This window comes from Saimiri boliviensis, chromosome X (genome assembly GCF_048565385.1).
Source record: "Saimiri boliviensis isolate mSaiBol1 chromosome X, mSaiBol1.pri, whole genome shotgun sequence".
In the NCBI taxonomy this organism is placed as follows: Eukaryota; Metazoa; Chordata; class Mammalia; order Primates; family Cebidae; genus Saimiri; species Saimiri boliviensis.
Window position 1 is genome coordinate 116,350,379 of NC_133470.1, and position 24,536 is coordinate 116,374,914.

The window sequence follows — 24,536 nt, forward strand, 5'->3', positions numbered from 1 at the left end:
GGAATACACAAGATATTACCATGAAATAATGTGAGGTTAGGATTTTAGAGTTAGTTAAAAAAATAAAGTAAAAAATATTTTTGCAGCTTTCAGAACTGTTTGAAAAGTTGTCTGTTTCAAGGAAAATAAAGAGTAATAAACATGAACTATTCACTCTGGGTAAAGAATCTGCCACCCTCCAAACTCTAACCGATTGAGCTACAGATGAGATTTCCATGTGTGTGTGTGTTAAGTGCCATTCTCCATAAAACAGAATACCACACTTTGGGAGGCTGAGGCGGGTGGATCACAAGGTCAAGAGATCGAGACCATCCTGGTCAACATGGTGAAACCCCGTCTCTACTAAAAATACAAAACATTAGCTGGGCATGGTGGCGCGTGCCTGTAGTCCCAGGAGGCTGAGGCAGGAGAATTGCCTGAACCCAGGAGACGGAGGTTGCGGTGAGCCGAGATCGCGCCATTGCACTCTAGCCTGGGTAACAAGAGTGAAACTCCGTCTCATCAAAAAAAAAAAAAAAAAAAAAAAAAAAAAAAAAAAATCAAACCTGAATTTCATCAGGCCTCAAACTACCAATTTTCAGGAAACGCAAGAGGCAGAAGGCTACAATCAGCAAAATGCAGACTGTGGGAAACTACAGAACAAAAGAGAAAAGAAAAACAGGGAAGAAGACCTATATATTAAAAGAAATTTACAAGTCATTAATTGCAACGTGTAAACCTTATTGGATCCCAATTTAAATAAATTATTATAAAAAAAACCCAGAATACCACAGCAGTTGGAAAAGTGAATTATTTTGGTATACTTAAATAGGATAAGGCTCAGAGAGTTTACAGATTTGGCCAGTATGTATTTAACCATAGTTTTATAACTCAGATTAGCAATAAATGCCCAACACATCATTTTTTCTTTGGAAAATAAATTTAATAGGAAAAAAATACTTGCAACATACTGAAGATCTCTCTCTGTATGAGTGTAGGTGTGTGTATAAATTAACAATTTAATGTTAGATATTAATGCATTTTTATTTTTTGAGATGGAGTTTTGCTCTTGTTGCCCAGGCTGGAGTGCAGTGGCGTGATCTCAGTTCACTGCAACCTCTGCCTTCTGGTTTCAAGTGATTCTCCTGCCTTAGCCTCCTGAGTAGCTGGGATTATAGGCGCATGCCACCACGCCTGGCTAATTTTTTTGTATTTTTAGTAGAGACAGGGTTTCACCATTTTGGCCAGGCTGGTCTCGAACTCCTGACCTCATCATCCACCTGCCTCGGCCTCCCAAAGTGCTGGGATTACAGGCGTGAGCCACCACACCTGGCCTTATATTAAGGCATTTAAAAATGCATGGATAGGTGCTATTTGAAAAGTATAGTTATTTAAACTTTACATAGAATTCCTAAGGTGGAACAATCCTCAAATTTGATTTTTAGAGAGTTTGATACAGATGATTAAGCTAAATTGTTTATAGCCAAGTTACATTTTTTGGGGTATGTGTGTCAAATGTTCCATTTGATCCTTTCTAGGCAACTGGGACATCTTTGAGAGTAACTTGACTAAAGAATTTATTTTCAGGGTAGGCTTGCAAAGCAAGTTAAAAAGGCAGAGAATTCAGGCCACTGAACTGTACATGACTTCAATCAGAAGAAGGTCTTTGGGGGCATAATTAAGCCGTCATGGTATAAACTGTCTTCCTGAAACAAGATTTTAAGCCTGGGATGCTTCAAATTTCAAAAAAGGAGGATGATTCTACTACAATAGTGATAGCTTTTAAATGTTCGATATTTTTATTTAGTTTCTAATGAAACTAAATATTAAAATTTTATTTAGTTTCTGATGAAACTAAATAAAAATATCGAACATTTAAAAGCTATCACTATTGTGATACACATCACTGAGTGGTGTGTACACTCAGAAGTCAGCAAAAATTCGAGTTCAAGAAAGATTGTATTGAGGCCGGGTGCAGTGACTCACACCTGTAATCCCAGTGCTTTGCGAGGCCAAGGCAGGAGGATTGCATGAGCCCAGGAGTTCAAGACCAGCTTGGGCAACATAGCAAGACCCCCCTACTCCCACCAAAAAAAAAATTAGGTGTGGTGGTGCGCACCTATGGTCTCAACTCTTGGGAGGCTGAAGCAGGAGGTTATCTTGAGCCCAGGAGTTGGAGGCTGCAGTGAGCTATTATTGTGTCGGTGTACTCCAGCCTGCATGACAGAGCAAGAACCTGTCTCTAAAAATAAAACAAAACAACAGATTGTATTGGGAAGTCTCAGGTCAAACTAAACAAAACTAGGCTGATGTTGGTTTGTGCAAGCTTTGCATTAAGTACAAGTGACCCGGTGGCTCTGCTCACAATGTGGCATCCACTCAGCCACGTCAATTACATGTTGCTTTGAGATGTTAGGACAATGCCCTTTCTTTGGTGTTATGTTTCTATTCAGAGCATAAATTGTACATTTTATCACTGCTAGACTCTGATTACAAAATCTCATGGAATGCCATCATGACACACTCATGTTGGGAAACCTTCTCATGGTGCAGGAGTTCATGGGGACATCAGTGTGGAGATTTGAGGTGGTGCATGACAATACTGTCTCATATCCCAGAGCAGCAGACAGCAGCAGCTTCTCCTCCCTCCTTAGGTGCCCGGTTAGGAGGCTGCAGTTATCTGTGATTGCAACACACCGTCAGTGCACTTCTAGTTCCATTCCATTTTATAGAGTTGGTTTTTTAGACTTCAGTTTTCTCATTTTGAAGAACTTCTTTAATTCTCGTAATTCCTGGGGCTGCAAACTCTGATCGACTCCTGGGGTCAATTTATAGCTCAGTGGAGACAGAATGTAACCATTTTGATAAAGACAGATTCTCTTGCAGAACTCAAAAGTGCTAAACATAATTCCAAAATATGGAACTATCTGTTAAAACAGAAAATGAAAATCAAGTTAAATTCTTAAAAAGAAAACAATGTGTCTGCAGTCAACTTGGATTAGGGTAAAGTGAGATAATGGCAGTGGCAATACAAATGGCAACTGTTTTTGGAATCAGAGAAGATGGCAAAAGGAAAGCTGGTCCAGTGTGGGTTGGTAGAGGAATGACAGTGATTGAAGGGGATGCCCTGCCTGGGAGGTACTGGATCTGGGTCATATGCACGCAGACGATCTAATACTGCCTGCCACGATATGCTGGCCTTGACTGGAATCATTTACATGCCAGCTAGTGCAAGGTTAGTCCAGAGTACTTAACCATTTTTTTTTTTTTTTTTGGTCATGGAGTTCTTTGGGAATATGATGCACATACGCATATACACATACATTTTTGCATAGAATTTTAGGATGAGGGGTTAGGTTCCCCTTAGGGGCCCATGAACCTCCACATTAGGAATTTCTGCACTAAATGCTCAGCTCCTCTGGAATGTGGTATAAGATACTCCACCATTACACATGTTCCCCTCTCTAAAGAGCTGACAGTGTGCATTCATTGGCCTTGTGCTACCCGTTAGTGCTAGAAGGGGTTTTCCAAGCTAACTGTGATGGGGGATGACAAAAGAAGAGGGTAGAATTGGAAGAGGCAGAGGAGCAGCAGAGACCGGTAGCTCTTCTTACCTTCAGTAAATTGGCTGTTAATCCATTCCAGAGCCCCAGGACCCCTTGGGCCTTCACTATCTGCCGGAAGCAGTCCACTGCTCCTGAGAAATGGACATCTACTCCTCCACTGTGTGGGAGGTAGGGGCTCTGAGCCTGGCAGGAAACAGAAGCTGGGATGAGATGATTGAAACACCAGGAAATAAATGTCCTAGTGGAAGAAGCCAGGGTTTCAAGTCTGCACTCTAGATGTTGTGCTCCTGGCCAAGATGATAGCAAAGAATGGCTGCCGTGGGGTTCTTCTTGTTCTGTGGGCTTAGAATGGATATTAACATGCAATACAATCATGATACCCTGTGCACATATTTGTGGTTTATTTTGCCTGGAAGGAAGCAGACATTTGGGACAGACTCAATTTCATACTTAAAGTCCCTCCCAACCTATGCCTTCTGGACATGATAAACATACTCCCATGCCCTTAGCCTTTTTACAGTAGTCTCCTGTTTCCTTGTCTTTACTGGTACTTCCTCTGTGAAGCTCCCAAGCAGAGGCTGTTCATTTCTCCACATCACAGATGTGACAGCATAGGTGGCATTCTTCTCACACTCTATTGCTGTTCCCAGACCCTTCCTCCTTGACTCTGATGACAGAAGCACTTAGCTGGGGCTGATGTCACTGAACCATACTCCTTGTCCTGCTATTATCTCCTAATCTGGCCACTCTTCCACATTCATTGAAGACTGTGACACCTGGTAGCTCACCCTCTCTGAGCCTCACCATCATCTTAGGTAACTTTGGCATCTATAAAGATGACCCAGCCTATGACCAGTTTCTGGCCCTCGGCTTCAGTGATCATCACCTTTATACCACTTTGGCTATCCCATGGACATCATCACCACCTTCAGAGCCATCCTGACCAAACCCTGTTATTACCCAAATGCTCCATCTCTGAAAGGAATGTTTTATCCTTTATTATTATTATTTTTGAGACAGAGCCTCACTCTGTTGCCCAGGCTGGAGTGCAGTGGCATGATCTCGGCTCACGGCAACCTCTACCTCCTGAGTTCAAGCGATTCTCCTATCACAGCCTCCTGAGTAGCTGGGACTACAGGTGCATACCACCACACCCGGCTAATTTTTCTATTTTTAGTAGTGACGGGGTTTCACTATGTTGGCCAGGCTGGTCTCAAACTCCTGGCCTCAAGTGATCCACCCACCTTGGCCTCTGAAAGTGCTGAGATGATAGGTGTGAGCCACTGTACCCAGTCATCCTCTTAGAAAAGTAATTTTATGATCAGATGAAGTGACTTTTCAATATACCATCTGCATATAAAACTGGTACTACTTGTCTGGGGATGTCCCTGCATAGCTGGCTTTCAGAAATGGCGTCGAGTTTAGATTAAACTGCACGTACTCTGGTTTGTTTCTGATATGTTTAGCTGGGGCTATATGGCACTCTGTGGCAATAGAACCAAGATTTTTGAAGTGGGAGAGGAGGTGTGGTACAACAGTAAGAAGAGCACAACTCTGGAGTTGAGCAGGTTCGTTTCTAGTCCTGGTTTCTGCACTTACTTGGCCATGTGACCCGAGGCAGCTTACCTAACCTTCAGAGCATTCACTGCCTTTTAACACTTGATATAATTTACTTATTTATTTCCTTTATTTGTCTGCTCCCTCCTTGCAACTAGAATTTCAGCTACATGGGAGGAGGGATTTTTTTGATCTGTTCTATTCACTGTATCCTTAGTATCCTTAACACATAGTAGATATTTAATCAACATTTGAATAAATGAAATCAACCTCCTGGTTGCCAAATCCAGTGGCTCTTTTTGGTTATATCATTACTGGATTTTTTTTTTTTGTTTTGGGATGGTGTCTTGCTCTGTGTCCCAGGTTAGAGTGCAGTGGCGCAATCTTGGCTCACTGCAACCTCCACCTCCTGAGTTCAAGTGATTCTTCTGGCTCAGCCCCCTCCGAGTAGCTGCGACTACAGGCATGTGCCACCACGCCTGGCTAATTTTTGTATTTTTAGTAGAGACAGGGTTTCACCATATTAACCAGGACGGTCCCAAACTCCTGACCTAGTGATCCACCCACCTCAGCCTCCTGAAGTGCTAACATTACAGGCGTGAGTCACTGAGCCCGGTTATTACTGGATTTTTAAGGGGGCAATATTTGGCACTGGTAACCAGCAACTCTTTTGGTCCTTCTCAATTTATATGCCCTTTCTACAAAATTCTACCATAGCTTTTGCTTTAACACTCCTACAGGCAGATGGCTCCCAAATCTTTATCTTTGGCTCTGACCTCCCATTGACCTCCAAAACCAAGCACCCAACTGCCTACTGGGCAGCTCTGCCTGTATAGTTCACAAGTACTCAAAACTCGACAAACCTAGAACCCACTGTTGCCTTTCTCCTTGACAATGTCAGATTTATTCTTTCTTCTGTACTTCTTATCTCAGTGATGAATGGCCTTACTGTTCAACCAGCTACCCCAAGCCCGAAACCTGGGATTTCTTCGTTTGCTCACCCTCACTGCCCCATCCAAGCAATCATCAAGTCCTATCAGTCCTATCTTCTAAATAGAGCATTTCTCAAATCCAGCCCCTCTTCTCTATCCCGTGTGGCATTGTTAGTTCAGGCTATCACCATCTCATGTGTGCATCACTGCAGCAGTCTGTTACTGGTCTCTTGGACCCACTATTGTCATTTTCAATTCTTTTATTTATTTATTTATTTATTTATTTATTTATTTATTTATTTATTTTTTTGAGATGGAATCTCACTCCGTTGCCCAAGCTGGAGTGCAATCATGCCTCACTGCAGCCTCAACCTCCTGGGCTCAGGTGATCCTCCTACCTCAGCCTCCCAGGTAGCTGGGACTACAGGCATGTGCCACCATGCCCAGCTGATTTTGTGTGTGTGTGTGTGTGTGTGTGTGTGTTTGTGTGTGTGTGTTTTTAATAGAGACAGGGTTTCCCTATGTTACCCAGGCTGGTCTCGAACTCCTGGGCTCATATATCCTCCTACCTCAGGCTTCCAAAATGCTAGGATTACAGGTGTGAGCCACCACATCCAGCCTCCAATTCTCCATTTTTTCTTTTTTTTTTTTTTAAGATGGAGTCTCACTGTCATTCAGGCTAGAGTGCAGGGGCACGATCTCAACTCACTGCAACATCTGCCTACTGGGTTCAAGCGATTCTTCTGCCTCAGCCTCCTGAGTAGCTGGGATTATAGGTGCACGCCACCATACCCACCTAATTTTTGTATTTTCAGTAGAGATGGGGTTTCCCTGTGTTGGCCAGGCTGGTCTCAAACTCCTGACCTCAGGTGATCCACCCACCTCGGCGTCCCGAAGTGCTAGGATTACAGGTGTGAGTCACTGTGCCCGGCTTCATTCTTTATACTACAGTCAGAACACATTTCTAAGATTCCAATTCAGACCACTGACTCCTTTGTTGACTTTTTACCACCTATAGGATAAAATCTAAGCTCCTTAGAATATGTAAGGCCCTTCATGACAACTTTTCCAGCATGAAAAGTGTCACTCACCCCAATCATACTGACTGCAATCCTTCACTCTTTTTGTTTTTGAGATAAAGTCTCACTCTGTCACCCGGGCTGGAGTGCAGTGGCATGATCTCTGCTCACTGCAACCTCTGCCTCCCAAGTTCAAGCGATTCTCCTGCCTCAGCCTCCTGAGTAGCTAGGATTACAGGTGCCCGCCACCATGTGCAGCTAATTTTTGTTATTTTTAGTAGAGATGGGGTTTCACCATTTTGGTCAGGATGGTCTCCCGACCTCGTGATCCACCTGCCTGGGCCTCCCAAAGTGCTGGGATTACAAGCATGAGCCATTGCACCTGGCCCGCTCTTTTTTGTACTCCCATTATCCCCTCTAAAGACTATTCATTTATTTGCATATTTATTGAGACTTCGTATATGCTAGACACTCAGGATACATCAGTGAACCAAACAGACAAAAGTCCCTGTTCCTATAAAGCTGAAAATCTAATTGCAGGGGAAGAGTAGAGAAAGAAAGAAAATATATAAGCAAATAATGCCAAATACTAAGAGGAGGTGAGTGCTCTGGATAAAATAAAAGCAGGGGAAACATATAGGGAGTGTCTGGAGGATGCGGAAGTGTTTATTAGGGTAATCAGAGAAGACCTCACCAAGAAGATAACTTTTGAGTGGAGATCTGAAGGAAGTGAGGAAGTGAGTTGTACAGGTATCTTCAAAGGCCGGGAGACAAGAGCATGTCTGGGGTGTTAGAGAGGCAATGAGGAGGCTAATGAGGTGGCAATGGAATGAACAAAATAGAGAGTAATGGGATATGATTTCAGAAAGTAAATGGTGGCCAGATTGTATAAGGCTGGTAGGCCACACAGTAAACGTTTTGGCTTTTTTTTTTTTTTTTTTTTTTGAGATGGAGTTTTGCTCTTGTCGCCTAGGCTGGAGTGCAATGGCACAATCTTGGCTTACTGCAACCTCTGCCTCCCAGGTTCAAGCAATTCTCCTGCCTCAGCCTCCTGAGTACCTGGAATTACAGGAGTGTGCCACTATGCCTGGCTAATTTTTGTATTTTTAGTAGAGATGGTGTTTCACCATGTTGACCAGGCTGGTCTCGAACTCCTGACATCAGGTGATCCACCTGCCTCAGCCTCCCAAAGTGTTGGGATTATAGGCATGAGCCACCATGCCCGACCTGCATTTTGGCTTTTACTGAGTGAGAAGACAGGTTGCTGGTGGGGGTGGGGGAGTTATGAACAGAAGAGTAGCATGACCTAATTTATATTTTCACATGATCACTTTGGCTGCTGTGTTGAAAAAGACTCAAGGATGGAGGGAAAAGTAGGATGGAGACTGGTTAGGAGATTACTAGAGTAATTTAGGCAAGAGATGATGGTAGCTTAGACTGGGATGCTACTGGTGAAGTGGTGAGCACTGGTCAGACTTGATATATTCTGAAGGTGGAGTCAACAGGATTGGCTGATGGACTGGATGAGGGTGTGAGAGGGGAGTCAAGGATGGCTTTATTTAAAATTTTTTGTTTTGTTTTTCTTTTGTCATCCTATGTAAGAAGTTAAAGGATGGCTCTAATGTTTCTGGTCTGAGCAACAGGATAGACAGAAGTGCCATTAACTGAGATGTGGAATGCTATGGGAGAAGCAGGTTGGCTTTTTGTTTTTGTTTGTTTTTTGAGGGTGGGTGGAAGCATCAGGAGTTCAACTGTGCAATGCCTGTTAGCCATTCAAATGGAGATGGGGAGTTGGCTACAGAAGTCTGGAGTTGAGGGGAGAGGTCAGGGCTGGAGACATAATTTGGGAGTCGTCAGTACACAGATGGTATTTAAAGCCAGGAGACCAGATGAGATCACTTAGGGCTTGAGCCTGGGGATACTTCCACATGTAGAGGTCAAGGAAATAGGAGGCCCAGCAAAGACTGAGCAGGAGTAGTCGGTGAAGAAGGAAAAGGAAAGTGTGGCATCCAGGAAGCTGAGTGAAGGTGTTATGTCAAGGAGGAGGGTGCTGCTGAGGGCCCAGTAAGATGAGGACTCAGAATTGACCACTGAATCTAGACACATGGAAGTCACCAGTTATCATAAAAAGAAGTTTTGCCTGGGTGTGGTGGTTCACATGTGCAATCCCAGCACTTTGGGAGGCCGTGGTGGGAGGATTGCTTGAGCCCAGGAGTTCAAGACCAGCCTGAGCAACATAGTGGGACTCCTATCTCTGCAGAAAATATATAAATTAGCTGGGTGTGGTGGTGCACACCTGTAGTCCCAGTTACTTGGGGGGCTGAGGTGGGAGGCTTGCTTGAGCCCTCAAGGTTGGGGCTGCAGTGAGCCATGATTGTGCCACTGTACTCCAGCCTGGTGATAGAGTGAGTCCCTGTCTCAAAAAATAAAAGAGAAGTTTACTGGGTGGTGGAGCAAATGTCTAACTGGAAGATTTAAGAGAGAATGGGGCTGGGCACGGTGGCTCACGCCTGTAATCCCAGTACTTTGGGAGGACGAGGCAGGTGGATCACTTCAGGTCAGGAGTTTGAGACCAGCCTGGCCAATATGGTAAAACCCCGTCTCTACTAAAAATACAAAAATTAGCCAGGCATGGTGGTGGACGCCTATAATCCCTGCTACTTGGGAGGCTGAGGCAGGAGAACTGCTTGAACCCAGGAAGTGGAGGTTGCAGTGAGCTGAGATCACCCCACTGCACTCCAGCCTGGGTGACAGAGAGAGATTGACTCAAAGAAAAAAAAAAAGAGAGAGAGAGAAGAAAGAGAGAAGTGGGGTTGGGAACGGTGGCTCACACCTGTAATTCTAGCACTTTGGGAGGCCAAGGCAAGTGGATCACCTGAAGTTAGGAGTTTGAGATCAGCCTGGCCAACATGGTGAAACCCCATATTGCCTAAAAATACAAATATCAAAAATTAGCCAGGCATGGTGGTGGACACCTGTTATCCCAGCTACTTAGGAGGCTGAGGCATAAGAACTGGGGAGGTGGAGGTTGCAGTGAGCTGAGATTGCACCACTGCACTCCAGCCTGAGCAACAGAGTGACATTCTGTCTCAAAAAAAAAAACAAAAAAAAAAAAAGAGAGAGAGAGAGAGAGAATGGGAAGAGAAAGATTGGAGATGGTTAATATAGACAACTCTTTCAAAGCGGCTTCTTTCACAATTGTATTGTAATCATGTTCAATTTACATATCTGCTTCTGCTAGTGTGCTGTGAACTCTGTGAGGACTAGGTCTTGTTAATTTCTGTATCTCTAGTGCCTTAACCAGCAGCTGACACATGATCGGTGCTCAATGAATGGTTTACTGAATGAGTGAGTACATAAAATTCTCAGTATAAGAGTGGGCTGGAAATTTTAAAGCATTTTCATATAATTTTATGCATGAGTTATAAAAATGAGAGGTCAAGACATACAGTGTAATGTAGAATCTTTGCAGAAAACAAATACCAAAATTCATTTCATTTCTCTCTTCACAAGACACTTTGATGGTTCTATTTTACTAAGATGTAATGGCATAGTACAAAATATCACACATGTATTCCATATTACTACTGCCATACCAATACTGACATTTATTGACTGCCTATGTGTCTGTTACAGTTGAGGAAACTGAGGCTCAGGGACAGGTTAAGTGATTTGACCAAGGTCAGACAGCAGGTAACGAACAGATTTTATTCTGTTTTATATTCTAGTTAGTTGTTTTCTGTCTCTTTCCCTCAGGAGATTATGAGATCTGTGATGCCTAGGACCACGTTTTACTTAGCTTTTCTCTCTTCTACTCTGCTTAAAAATCGGTAGAAGAATGAATTACAATCAGAGAAGCAGTGTGAAAACTAGATTTTACTGATTCAAATCAGGCTTTCTGGACTCTTTTTTTTTTTTTTTTTTTTTTTTTGAGATGGAGTATCACTCTTGTCACTCAGGCTAGAGAGCAGTGGTGTGATCTCGGCTCACTGCAACCTCTGCCTCCCAGGTTCAAGCAATTCTCTTGCCTCAGCCTCCAGAGTAGCTGGTATTGCAGGTACACGCTACCACACCCAGATAATTTTTGTACTTTTAGTAGAGATGGGGTTTTGCCATGTTGGTCAGGCTGGTCTCAAACTCCTGACCTCAGGTGGGTGATCCTCCTGCCTTGGCCTCCCAAAGTGCCGGGATTACAGGCGTGAGCCACCTCTTTGTTGCCCCTGACCATGAAAGCTGGCTCTTTCTTGCTCTCCTTCTGATGACTAGATCTCCAAGGCCTTGATTACTTTAGGCTCCAATAATGCAGCTCCCTAAACCAGAGACCCAAATCTGAAAGGGATCCTAAGATCTTTCTGTCCAATTATTCATTTTACAAATGAAAACCTACCTGGAGAAGCAGAGCAACTTAACCAAAGCCCCCAGCTGGTGCGTAGCAGAGGCAGGCCTAGAAGCCAGATGCTCCGCCTACTGGGCCAGGGCAATCTGCACTCCAGGATCCTGCCTCCTGGTGACTCTGACCTTGGCCTCTAGGCTCCAAGGCTTCACACTACAACTTATGCTGCACCTGACAGCCACCTAACTCATGCCCTTGCAGGACACCCCACCCCATTACTGTTGCTGCACAACCCTGGCAATGCCAGTCATTATCTTGTCCAAGTTAGACTTTAGCTTCTCTCATGACCCCCAACTATAAGGACATTCAATACAACAATATAGTAAAAGGTCACTGATTCCAAATGCGGGAATGTATGGGGGTGGGAGGAGTCAGCCTCAATGAATGAAATCTAAATTATGAAAATTTGGAAAGACATTCCATTTTATTATATATGACTGGAACTAGATTAACGAAGGGCAACCTAATAAAGACACTTTCAGCCCTTACTTACATGCATGGCTGAGTGATCTGTGGAAGGCAAGACAGAGCATGAATGTTCTGTATGTGGGCTTTACCATCACGCAGACCTGGATTGGAACCCTTGTCTCTATTTGATCATAAGCAAGTTCCTTAACTTTTGTTTTTGAGACAGAGTCTTACTCTCTCACCCAGGCTGGAGTGCAGTGGCATGATCTTGGCTCACTGCAACCTCTGCCTCCAACTGATTCTTATTCCTCAGCCTCCTGAGTAGCTGGGGTTACAGGCACACATCACCACGCCTGGCTAATTTTTGTATTTTTAGTAGAGACGGGGTTTTGCCATGTTGGCCAGGCTAGTCTCGAACTCCTGACCTCAAGTGATCCACCTGTCTCAGTCTCCCAAAGTGCTGGGATTACAGGCATGAGCCACCTCGCACAGCAACCTCCTTAACTTCTCTGAGCTTCAATTTCCTTATTTCAAAAAGGGGAGTGATAATACCTAGCTCTTAGAGTTGCTGTGAAAATTAAATGATACAACAAAGAGTGCCAGCAACATTATAAGTGTCAATAATGTTAGCCATTATTAGTAATAAATAGGTATTTCAGCAGGCTTTAAAAGCAGCTTCTTTTGGTAAAGAGTTTAAATATCCCTATAATTATGCCATTTATATGACTAATTTGCTAACTAAGCCCTGGGTTATTAGAATTTTAGGTTAGTGGCATAAAAATTGATGAGGTTTCACAATTCTTTATTTTTTATTGGATTGTTATATCTTTCCATATTAATCCAGCTCAAAGGATCAATATTCTATGCTTTAAAAATATAGCATGGCTGGGCATGGTGGCTCATGCCTGTAATCCCAGCACTTTGGGAGGCTGAGGCTGGAAGATCTCTTGATCCCAGGAATTCAAGACCAGCCTGGGCAACATGATGAGACCTCATTTCTATAAAAGAAAAAAAAATTAGCCAGCCACGGTGGCATGTACCTGTAGTCCCAGCTACTCAGGAGGGAGTAGCTCCTGAGGCAGGAGGATCGAATGAGCCCAGGAGATTGAAGCTGCAGTGAGCCAAGATTACACCGCTGCACTCCAGCCTGGGCAATAGGGCAAGACTCTGTCTCAAAAAATAAAAATAAAAATAAAAATAAAAATAAAAATAAAAATAAAAATAGAGTTCTCCATCAAGTTAAAGGGTGAAACTTTGGAGTTAGGCCTTCTCTTTAAGGTGCAATGACAGGCAAACACAGATGATTGTGAGAAATAGAACATGAAATGGACAAGGGAAGTCTCCCAGCTTCCTTACAGTAGGCAAAATGGCTAGGGCTCTTCGGTGGATGTCTTACTTTAAAGTGTTTCCTTTAGCATTGTTCGAACTCAACCTTCCCTTCTTACCCTATCAGTAAAGAACTGTTACCAAAGGGATAGTAAGCCTCCTTTTCCCTTACAAAGAAACGGCCTAATCACAAGACTTTAAGTTCCTCCTGCTAATGTAAGACTGAAATACTGAAAAGAGGAAATTATGTTTATGCTGGAAAGTAACCTCCTTATTTTCCTACCAAATGAGGTGATTGATTTATCACCTGCCAGTTTCTGGTAAGAATTGTAAAAAGCCCCAAGTTATGAGTCAAGGTAATCATTCTGTAATCTGGTGCTCCCCAGAACTAAAACAAAAAGACACTAGGTAACACGAATTATATAACAGGTCAATTACAAACAACTTGTGATTAATCAAGGGCCATCTATATCCAGTCTTAGGACCTTGACTATCTTCCTTAATTTCTGGACTTCACTCTACCTGCACTGCCAAGGCATCAGTATTCATGTGGATCACTGTAGCACTTTCCTTAGCAATCCTGCCTTCTCCCACTGAAAGTCCATTCTTGTACAGTGATTATTTTTTTTGAGATGGAGTCTTGCTCTGTTACCCAGGCTGCAGTACAGTGGTGCAATCTCAGTTCACTGCAACCTCCACCTCCTGGGTTCAAGTGATTCTCCTGCCTCAGTCTCCTGAGTAGCTGGGATTGCAGGCACGCACCACCACGCCCTGTAATTTTTTGTATTTTAGTAGAGACAGGGTTTCACCATGTTGCCCAGCTGGTCCCGAATTCCTGACCTCAGGTGATCTGCCTGCCTTGGTCTCCCAAAGTGTTGGGATTACAGGCATGAGCCACTGTGCCCAGCCACATATAGTGATTTTTTAAAATCAGATTTTTTTTTTTTTTTTTGCTCACCTGCTTAAAACATTTTAATGACTTTATATCACACTTAGAATGAAATCTAAATTTCTTACTGGAGCCTACAAGCCATAGTACTAATATGGTGGTAAAGTTTAACAACTGGTTCTCTAGGAGAAAAAAAAAGGTCTGAGTTGTAGCATTTACCAATTTCAACAGTGTCAGTCCTTCCACTATGGCTGATATCAGGCTACCAAATGTGAAGTCAACCAGCTCCCAGATTTCCTGAAATGTAACAGTCAGTTCTTCTGAGCCAGTAGGAAGTAGCTCCAGCATGCTATTTGTAGGCTATAAAGTCTTATATGATCTGCTCTGCCCACCTACTTTTCTCTTTTTTAAAAAAAATTTAAATATGTTTTAGGTCGGGTGCAGTGGGGTGGTTCATGCCTGTAATCCCAGCACTTTGGGAGGCTGAGGGGGGCGGATCACTTGAGGTTGGGAGTTCGAGACTAGCCTGGCTAATATGGTGAAACCCCGTCTCTACTAAAGATACAAACATTAGCCAGGTGTGGTGGCACATGCCTGTAGTCCCAGCTACTTGGGGGGGCTGAGGCAGGAGAATTGCTTAAACCTGGGAAGAGGAGGTTGCAGTGAGCCGAGATCACACCATTGCACTCCAGCCTGGTCACTGCAGCGAGACTCTGTCTCAAAAAAAAAAAAAAAACAACATTTTTTTTTTTTTTTTTTTTTTTTTAACAGAGATGTGGTGTCACTATGTTGCCCAGGCTGGAGTGAGCAACACGGGCTATTCACAGGTGCAGTCCCATTACTGATCAGCACGGGAGTTTTTGATCTGCTAGGTTTCCAATCTGGGCCAGTTCACCCCACCTTTGGCAACCTAGTGGTCTCCTGCCCCCAGGAGGTCACCATAGTGATAATGAATTGAATATGGACATCTGAGAGCTAATCAGATGCAGTGTTGTACAGCCCAGAACTCTCGGGCTCAAGTGATCCTCTCTCCTCAGCCTTCCTAGTAGCCGGGACCACAGGCATGCACCACCATGCCTGATCTGCCCACCTTTTCAACTTTATCTTGGGTCGCTGTTAGCAAAGCAATAGCATCTGATGAGTTTGGAAGGGTACTTGGCTGCAATGCGGAGCAAAGTCACAAAACCCTTCAACTGTGCTGGCCTTCTTTCTGTTCTCCTCTGCTTGATGATTTCTATCTGTATCTCTCCTCTGAACCACAGGATCATGTAATCAACTACCCACTTGACTCAAAACATGAGTCGCCTCGCCTTGCCCTCGCCCTTGCCCTGCCTTGCCCCCTGCACCTCACAGCAAGCCAGGGTTCCTCTTCTTTCCCCCACTAACTCTTCAGCATCTCATCTGCTGCTCCAGGCTGAGGGACTAGAGGACATCTTGGTCGTTTCAGTGGTGTGGCCAGTCGTGGCAGGCTGGGCTTCAGCGTCCAGTCAGGGCAGCGTGCCTACCAAATGGGCACTTGGGTGGAAGACACAGAGGAGTGTGCCTGGGGCTTGTTGGGACCGTGCTGCCCCCACCCCCACTTTCATTGGGGCTCTAAGCTCTGGAAAGTGATTACACAGAGGGTGCTCAGGAAACCTGCATGCAGCTCTCAGCACTGGGCGGGTGGTTGCTGGCTTGTCCAGAATGGGGACGCAGGGCAGCCTCCCCTGCTCAGCAAGAGTGCAGACACCGTGTGAGGGGACAGCAGCTTTCGGTGCAATGTCAGAGACCAATCCGGGCTCTGTGACCTCGGACAGCTGTAGAGGGAGGACTTGAGGCTGGGTGGCGTAGCTCGTGAATCCACTTAGAATTTTTGGCTTGTGTCACACATGGGTGTCACAGCACACATTTACTTTGCATTGTCCCCGTCCTTCCTGTCGCCTAGCATTTGGGGAGGAAGATGGAGAGAGCTTCGGAGTATCTGTCTCCTTGCTCTCCTGCTTCTCCCGCCTTGGTTTTGCCTCCTGCTGGAGATGGGGCACTGCTGTGGCCCAGAGTCTTCTGCACAATGTGTCTGTCCTTGTCATGGTGGACAGAGGGTGACATCATAGGAGCAGCTTGCTGGCCAGAAGGGGATGGGGAGTCCCTGTGCCTCAGCTCTTGCTGCTCCTAGGGAAATGAGGCCTGGGTCAAGCCAGCATCTCCTTGGTAAGGACCCCCACAGGCCATCAGGCATTCTGGATACACATCCACAACTTTACAGCAGGCCAGCTGCAGCATCTTGTCATCAAGAGTCATCTCAGCTGTGTTCCCCACTTGTCCTTTCCTGTGAGAAGCCACTGCTTTGGGGGTGCTGGCTAGAAAAAGTAGGGAGGCAAGGCGGGGCGGGGCCAGGGGCAGGGCGGGGTGGCTTATGTGAGTAAACAGCTGTCTTTTCTTTTAAGGCCTTCACTGACTGATTGGATGAGGCCGAGGCACGTGTGTGTGTGTGTGTGTGTGTGTGTGTGTGTGTGTGTGTGTGTTTGCAGAACACTCAAGTTTATTCACTTTATTTATACATTTAAAAATTCTAAAGTATTTACTTGCTTTGACAAAGAAATTAAAAACATAGGAGCACTGACTGATTCCTCTTTAGGAGAAAAGTGTTATATGTACAGCTATAGAGAGTTACGGTTCCTCCTTTAACATAAGAAAATATTAATAAAAATGTGCTTCATTGATCAAAAAAGGGCTAAGAGCTGCAACCATTTATTCACACTACATCAGACCCAAGAAACCCGTATCATAACCCCTTGGCACTTGCCACTAGGAACTGTACAATCTTCAATTAGACCAACTTTTCCCTACCTGCACGACTAGATGACACAGAATGTGGAAAAGAATACACCCTGTTTCACCACACTCGAACTCTGAGCAACCTGTTGCTGCTGGAAGTTAGAGATGCACTCAGATGTTCTGGGCTTTGCCCGGACTGACAGTACCAGGGAAGCCTTCTGGGCCACGCCTTAACCATACCCAGGCACACACAGGAGCTGCCTTCCTGAGACACAGCTTGCCCTTGTGTTTGGTAGCAGGTCAGAGAACTGCTCCCAAAGGAGAAGAGGAACAGAGGGCAGGGACAGAGCTTAAGAGTTCCCTGACCTTATCCCTAGCCCTCACCATGATCCACCCTGTTACCAGTTAGCAGCTTTCAGCAGAGCCATGCCAAGATTACAAAGCACAAACCTAACTCTTCTCCAGCCTTTCCCACACCCACCTCGACCACAAATATTCTTGATGTAAGGCTGTTTTTGGATCCTATCAAAGCTCACTGAGGAAAGGTACCCCGAATCTCCTCCAGGCCATGTCACTTCTCTAAGTGGCCCTTCACTGCTGGCCAGCAGCCAGACAAGTGCCCACTCAGACAGCCAGGAGTGGGGAAGAGGGACTGTTCAGCCCTTCTTCCTGTTTCAAGAAGAGAGAGGAGGAAGGCTGATTGTATAGGGACCTGCTTCCCTTTCCAGGGGCTTGTAACTCGAAAGGCTGATTCTACCCCTTAAAGTGAAGATCCATGATTGGTTTGGTTTGGGAATGGGGGATTTCTGGAACCCTGAGTCTGGATTTCCCTGTGCTGGCTGAGGAAGAGATTGTTGAGGGACTCACGTGTGCCTGGGCTCAGGGCAGGCTTTGGCCTTGAGTGGATAACCATTTTGGCCCGTCTGTATTCATGCCTGAGGGCAGGAAGTGCTACCCAGCCTGGCCCAGGGAAGCAGTCCCCTGAAAGCAAAGGGAGCCCAAGACAATCTGGGTCAAGTTAAAAATGGAATCCCACGGGGGATAACATGATGGCCACCTACTCCTAGCGCCTTGCCTCCTCAAAGGAGAATATACTTTCTGTTCCCAAAGAGGGATCTAAGGCCTCGCCTTGCCTCACCTCCTGAGTAGCTGAGATTACAGCTGACCTCCACCACACCCAGCTAATTTTTATATTTTTATTAGAGATGAGGGTTCACCATGTTGGCCAGGCTGGTCTCAAACTCCTGACCTCAGGTGATCTGCCCACCTCGCTCCTGAGTAGCTGAGATTATGGCTGACCTCCACCACACCCAGTTAATTTTTGTATTTTTAGTAGAGATGGGGTTTCACCATGTTGGCCAGGCTGGTCTCAAAATTCCTGACCTCGGGTGATCTGCCCACCTGAGCCTCCCAAAGTGCTGGGATTACAGGCGACTGAGTGCTTTCTATGTACTATCTCATTTAATCCTCACAAAAGCCTCATGAAAGAGGTAGTATTGTCATATTAGCTTGATTAAATAGATGACAAAATGGAGTCTGTGAGAGGATAAACACCAGTCTCTAAAATTACAGACCATGATACAACACATCAACTTGAATCTGGGTGTGTTTGACTCAGAGCCAAGCTGCACACCACTAAGGTACACTGTCTCCTGACGCTCAGGACTGAAAATACCCTCTTAGCCTTTTACAGACTTGTTACTACACATCATTGGTGGATGTGGCTGCCACAGCACGTACACTGCATGACTTCTTTATCCCGAGACAGGAGCCTGTGGTGTGGTATGAATAAGTGCCTCTACAAGCGTCCTACTAAGTGGGTGTCCAGAACACAAAGGCAAGTAGGGGTTGCTGGTTGCTCCCAAAGGGCAAAGGAATGACAAGGCCAGATTCCAGTACATCTTAACCCTAAGCTGCATTAGGCTGACCACGGAAGCTTTTAAAAATCCTTAGTGACTGGGAACCACCCTTAGAGATTGCAATTTAACTGAACTGGGGTAAGGCCTGGACATTAACACTTTTTTTGTTTTGAGATGGAGTTTTACTCTTGTTGCCCAGGCTGGAGTGCAACAGCACCATCTCGGCTCACCACAACCTCCGCCTCCCAGGTTCAAGTGATTCTCTTGCCTCAGCCTCCTAAGTAGCTGGGATTACAGGCATGCACCACCACGCCCAGCTAATTTTTGTATTTTTAGTAGAGATGGGGTTTCACCATGTTGGTCAGGCTGGTCTCGAACTCCTGACCCCAGGTGATCCACCCACTTTGGCCTCCCAAACTGCTGGGATTATAGGCATGAGCCACTGTGCCCCGCTGACATTAGCACTTTTCATGAGCTTCCCAGCTGATTCTGACGTGCAGCCAGGGTTGAGAGCCACTGATGTGGACCTTCCATGGCACAAGGCAGCTCTGGGCTCAAACCTGAGTCCATCAGCCCGCTGCTGAAACTGAGAGTGCCTGGGGGAGAAAGCACATGGGCCCTGAAGCTAGACTGTTTGGACCAAGTCCCTGCTTTGCCACTCACTAGCTCTGTGATGGCTGGCAAGGGCCTTTACTTTCTGGAGATTCAATTTCCTCATCTGTAAAATGGGGTAATAATAACACCTACTTTATAGAACTGCTGTCAAAATGAAATGATTTAATACATGTAAACTGGTTAGAACAGTATTTGACATATAGCAAGTGCTAGAGAATTAACAACCATTATTGTTGTTATTATTTAAACTTATAAGAAAAACAAGTATACTGAAGACCAAACCAACCCACTAGATTGGAATGGCCATTCAACCAAACTTTATCTTACATGAAACATGTCAGGCAGCTTGTCACAAGAACTGGAACTTAATTCCTCCTACACAAACCCAGGCAACTATCCCATAGCTGTCTAGTCTAGATCCACAGTTCCTGGGAAGAGCACACTGGATTCTGCAGCCTGGCATCATCTGAAACAATCAGAGCAGCCCGGCCTGACTTTGTTTCTATCTGTATAACCCTGGTCAAGTCATTTAGCTCCTTGAGCTTTCGTTTCCTCACATGTCAAATGAGGTGACTGAAACAAAATGACTTTGAAGACCCTTTCCAGATCCTGTAATCCATGCTGCTGGCCGGAATCCATGCTCCATCCTTCCTCCAGGACTTCAAACTTGCCATTTCCTCAGCCTCGCTAAGTCTGTCTTATTGATCAGGATAAACATCATTTCCCCAGGGAAGTCTTCTGAGACCCCCACACAAAGTCAGGAGCCTATTGAACACTTTCAGTCAACCTGTACTTCTCCTTCATGGCACTTAACACAGTTTATAATGATTGACTGTATAATTATTTCTTTCATGTGTACTCCTGCCCCCATCTGCTCCATCTCCTAGACTGTAAATACTGTGGGGGCAGCAGCCACATTTGTTATGTTTATGGTTTTGGCCTCAAAGCTTAGCTGGTGCACAGTAGAGGTGCTTAATACATATTAAAGGAAAGAAAGAACAAATGCACAGTAGATACAAATAAAGAACAAAGACTTAGAAGCAAAGCACTTGAGCCAGGTGCAGCAGCTCACGCCTGTCATCTCAGCACTTTGGGAGGCTGAGTCAGATAGATCACCTGAGGTCAGGAGTTCGAGACCGGCCTGGCTAACATGGTGAAACCCCATCTCTACTAAAACAATACAAAAGTTAGCCGGGCATGGTGGCAGGCATCTATAATTTCTGCTACTTAGGAGACTGAGGCAGGAGAATTGCTTGTACCTGGGAGGCAGAGGTTGTAGTGAGCCGAGATTGTGCCACTGCACTCCAGCCTGGGTGACAGAGCAAGACTCCATCTCAAAAAGAAAAAAAAAAAAAAAAAAAAAAAAAAGCAAAGTGTTTGATTATTCCTGTGATAAACTCTTCAGAGGTCTTCCAACAGAGGCAATATTTTGGTTGTTCAATCTTTCCATGAGTACTGAAATAACTGAACAATATTTATCAAGATGTAAAACACATATGCCCTTTGACCAAAGCAAAAATCCTAGGAATTTATCCCAGTGGTTCCTAACTTTTTTGGCACCAGGGACCTGTTTCGTGGAGGACCATTTTTCCACAGACAGGGGTTTGGGGGGAATGGTTTTGGGATGAAACTGTTCCACCTCAGATAATCAGGAATTAGATTCTCATAAGGAGTGTGCAACCCAGGTCCCATGCACGCACAGTTCACAATAGGGTTTGCACTCCTATGAGAATCTAATGCCACCACTGATTTGACAGGAAGCAGGGCTCAGGCCATAATGCTCACTTGCTGGCCACTCACTTTGGGCTGTGTGGCCCAGCCTGGTTCCTAACAGGACATGGACCAAGGGTTGGGGACCCCTGATTTATCCTACAGATCTATTTGCATGTGCATGAAACATGTATGTTACAAGGAGGTTTGTTACAGCATTGTTAGTACTAGCAGAAGACTGGAAATAATCTACATGTCCACCAATTGGGGACTAGTTAAATAAATAATATATCATACTGTGGAATACCATGTTATAAATGAAAAATATGGCCGGGCACAGTGGCTCACGCCTGTAATCCCAGCACTTTGGGAGTTTGAGACCAGCCTGACCAACATGGAGAAACCCCGTCTCTACCAAAAATACAAAAAATCAGCCAGGCATGGTGGCACATGCCTGTAGTCCCAGCTACTTGGGAGGCTGAGGCAGGAGAATCGCTTGAAAACGGAAGGTGGAGGTTGCTGTGAGCCTAGATCACACCATTGCACTCCAGCCTGGGCAACAAGAGCAAAACTCCATCTCAATAAATAAATAAACAAACAAATAAATAAATAAATGGAAAAATATGGGCAGCTCTATCAGGACAGATGTGGTATCATTTCCAAGATATATATTTTTTCTTTTTTTTTTTTTTTTTGAGATGGAGTTTCACTCTTGTCGCCCGGGCTGGAGTGCAATGGCATGATCTTGGCTCACTTCAATCTCTACCTCCCAGGCTCAAGCGATTCTCCCGCCTCTACCTCCCAAGTAGCTAGAATTACAGGTGCCCGCTACCACGCTCGGCTAATTTTTGTATTTTTAGTAGAGATGGGGTTTCACCATGTTAGCCAGGCTGGTCTTGACCTTCTGAACTCAAGTGATCCACCTGCCTCTGCCTTCCAAAGTGCTGGGATTACAGGTGTGAGCCACCATGCCCAGCCAAGATACATTTTCAGGTGGAAAAAAACAGGACACAGAAGAGTGTGTGTAGTGTGCTGTTGCTGACATAAAAACAGAACATAAATGTACAAGTTTATGTGGATCTTTGCATAGACCATCTTTGGAAAGATACAGATAAGAAGGCCGGGCGCGGTGGCTCAAGCCTGTAATCCCAGCACTTTGGGAGGCCGAGGCGGGTGGATCACGAGGTCAAGAGATCGAGACCATCCTGGTTAACATGGCGAAACCCCGTCTCTACTAAAAATACAAAAAAATTAGCTGGGCATGGTGGCGCATGCCTGTAATCCCAGCTACTCAGGAGGCTGAGGCAGGAGAATCGCCTGAACCCAGGAGGCGGAGGTTGCGGTGAGCCGAGATCGCGCCATTGCACTCCAGCCTGGGTAACAAGAGCGAAACTCCGTCTAAAAAAAAAAAAAAAAAAAAAAAAAAAGATACAGGTAAGAAACTGCTACCAACAGTATTGACTCACAGGAGAGCTGGGCGGCTAAGGACAAAGATTAGAAAGGTTTAGTTTTCAACATATACTCGTTGCACCTTTTGGATTCTGTATCATGTGCATGTGTTACCTACTCAAAAGACAGAATACTTAATTTTTCTTTAATCTCATTTATGAATATGAGTGCAGTCCATTTATTAGAAAGGAGAGAACAGAGTAAGAAAAGGGAAAAAATTCATAGGGAAAAGAAGAGTCTTCGAGCTGGGGCACACAGGAAGGAGCTCAGAACCTTCTGCATGTTATCTGGAAACAACCTGTATCTTCTGTGGATGTGGAGGACATGACCTGATGACTAAGGTGTCCATCTGAGGACATACATGTGGGGGAGGAGGTTGTGGCAGGAGGTTTCAGTCTTTTGGCAAATCTCCAATAATCAAACAAAAAAAAAATGCCAATCGTATTGGAGTAAATGGGCCTTTCTGTCCTGTGAACCACATGACCCATGTTTTTCTTGGCATAGCCGGGACCCAAATAGTTGTCCTCGTACAGCTGGGAAGTGCCGGGACTCTGTCTCGGGGACATTGGTACAAGTGGATGGAGGCAGCTGCCCGCCAGCACAGCAAGCCTACAAGCTCCCCTTGATCCCCTCCAGCGTGAATGCCTCCCGTTTCAGCGGCAGACCAGGGGTCTGACTAGCTGCTCAGAAAGCCTGCGATCACCGTGGGGGAAGCAAGCAAAGCACAGTAGGTTAGTATTCAGCTTAGACAGAGAGAAGAGAAACAGCCAGTTCCTGTGCGGTGATTGGGGGTGGGGGTGGGGTGGGGAAACCCAACTGCAGCCGGGCTTGACTGCAGAAAGCAATTGCCATGCAAGTGAGCAGAGCTGCTGAGGCCCAGGTCACAGGCCCTGCATGTGCTGCCTGCTGTATCAACTTTGAGAGTGTTGCCTTGCCTGGGGGTGAGATTGGGTGGGGAGGGTGAAGGAAAAGATTTGGCAGTGACAGTTCTCAGAAGGCTGGGAACATACAGACGTGTGTTGTGCTTGCGCGTGGAGCCTCTCTGTAAAGCCTGTTGTTACACTAACCAAACCAAAAAATTCTGTACGAACTCTCTTCCTGTCCCTGTTCATCATTAGCTATACAGATCAAGGGGCTATTGAGGTTCTGTGACCCTGGCTCATTTTTATGTTTACAGTAATCACAGGAAATATGAAATACGGAAACACATCTGGACTGGCTTTTTTTTTTTTTTTTTTTTTTTGAGATGGTGTTTTACTGTTGCCCAGGCTTGAGTGCAGTGGTGTGATCTTGGCTCACTGTAACCTCTACCTCACCAGTTCAGGTGATTATCATGCCTCAGCCTTTCGAGTAGCTGGGACTACAGGCGTGCGCCAGCACACCTGGCTAATTTATATATATATATATATATATATATATATATATATATATATATACACACACACACACACACATATATATATATATATATTTTGTTTTTTTGAGACAGAGTCTCACTCTGTTGCCCAGGCTGAAGTACAGTGGCAGGATCTCAGCTCACTACAACCACCACCTCCCGGGTTTAAGCAGTTTTCCTGCCTCAGCCTCCCAGGTAGCTGAGATTACAGGCACTTGCTACTATGCCCAGCTAATTTTTTGTATTGTTTGTAGAGATGGGGTTTCACTGTGTTGGCCAGGGTGGTCTTGAACTCCTAACCTCGTGATTCGCCTGCCTTGGCCTCCCAAAGTGTTGGGATTACAGGCGTGAGCCACCTATGCCTGGCCCAATTTTTATATTTGTAATAGAGACAAGGTTTTGCCATGTTAGCCATGCTGGTCTGGAACTCCTGGCCTCAAGTGATCTGCCTGCCTCGGCCTCCCAAAGTGCTGGGATTAAGGGTGGGAGCCACTGCGCCTGGCCCTGGACTGGCTTTTATGGTTCTAATCAGGCCTTCCACGCTCTGCACAGATTCTGAAGGGATGCTTGAAGAAGAATAAACGTAGCACCTTGGCATTATTGAGAGTACTTATTATGGGTCCAGCTCTGCATTTGCACTAAACAAATTCAGTCTTTGCTGCAGGGAGATGAGGTCGGCACCAT

General features: G+C 45.1%; 1 protein-coding gene across 1 annotated transcript in view; it reads right to left on the bottom strand.

Annotated features, from left to right (window-relative positions):
* Positions 1 to 2,218: 2,218 nt before the first annotated feature.
* SLC25A43 (solute carrier family 25 member 43) overlaps positions 2,219 to 24,536 on the bottom strand; it is a 50,810-nt gene continuing 28,492 nt past the window's right edge. The window contains exons 4-5 of the mRNA XM_039464185.2: positions 3,594 to 3,728; positions 2,219 to 2,906 (exon numbers count right to left, since the gene is read on the bottom strand). Coding sequence (XP_039320119.1) covers positions 2,706 to 2,906; positions 3,594 to 3,728 — 336 coding nt within the window. The 3' untranslated portion in view covers positions 2,219 to 2,705. The remainder of the gene's footprint in view (positions 2,907 to 3,593; positions 3,729 to 24,536) is intronic.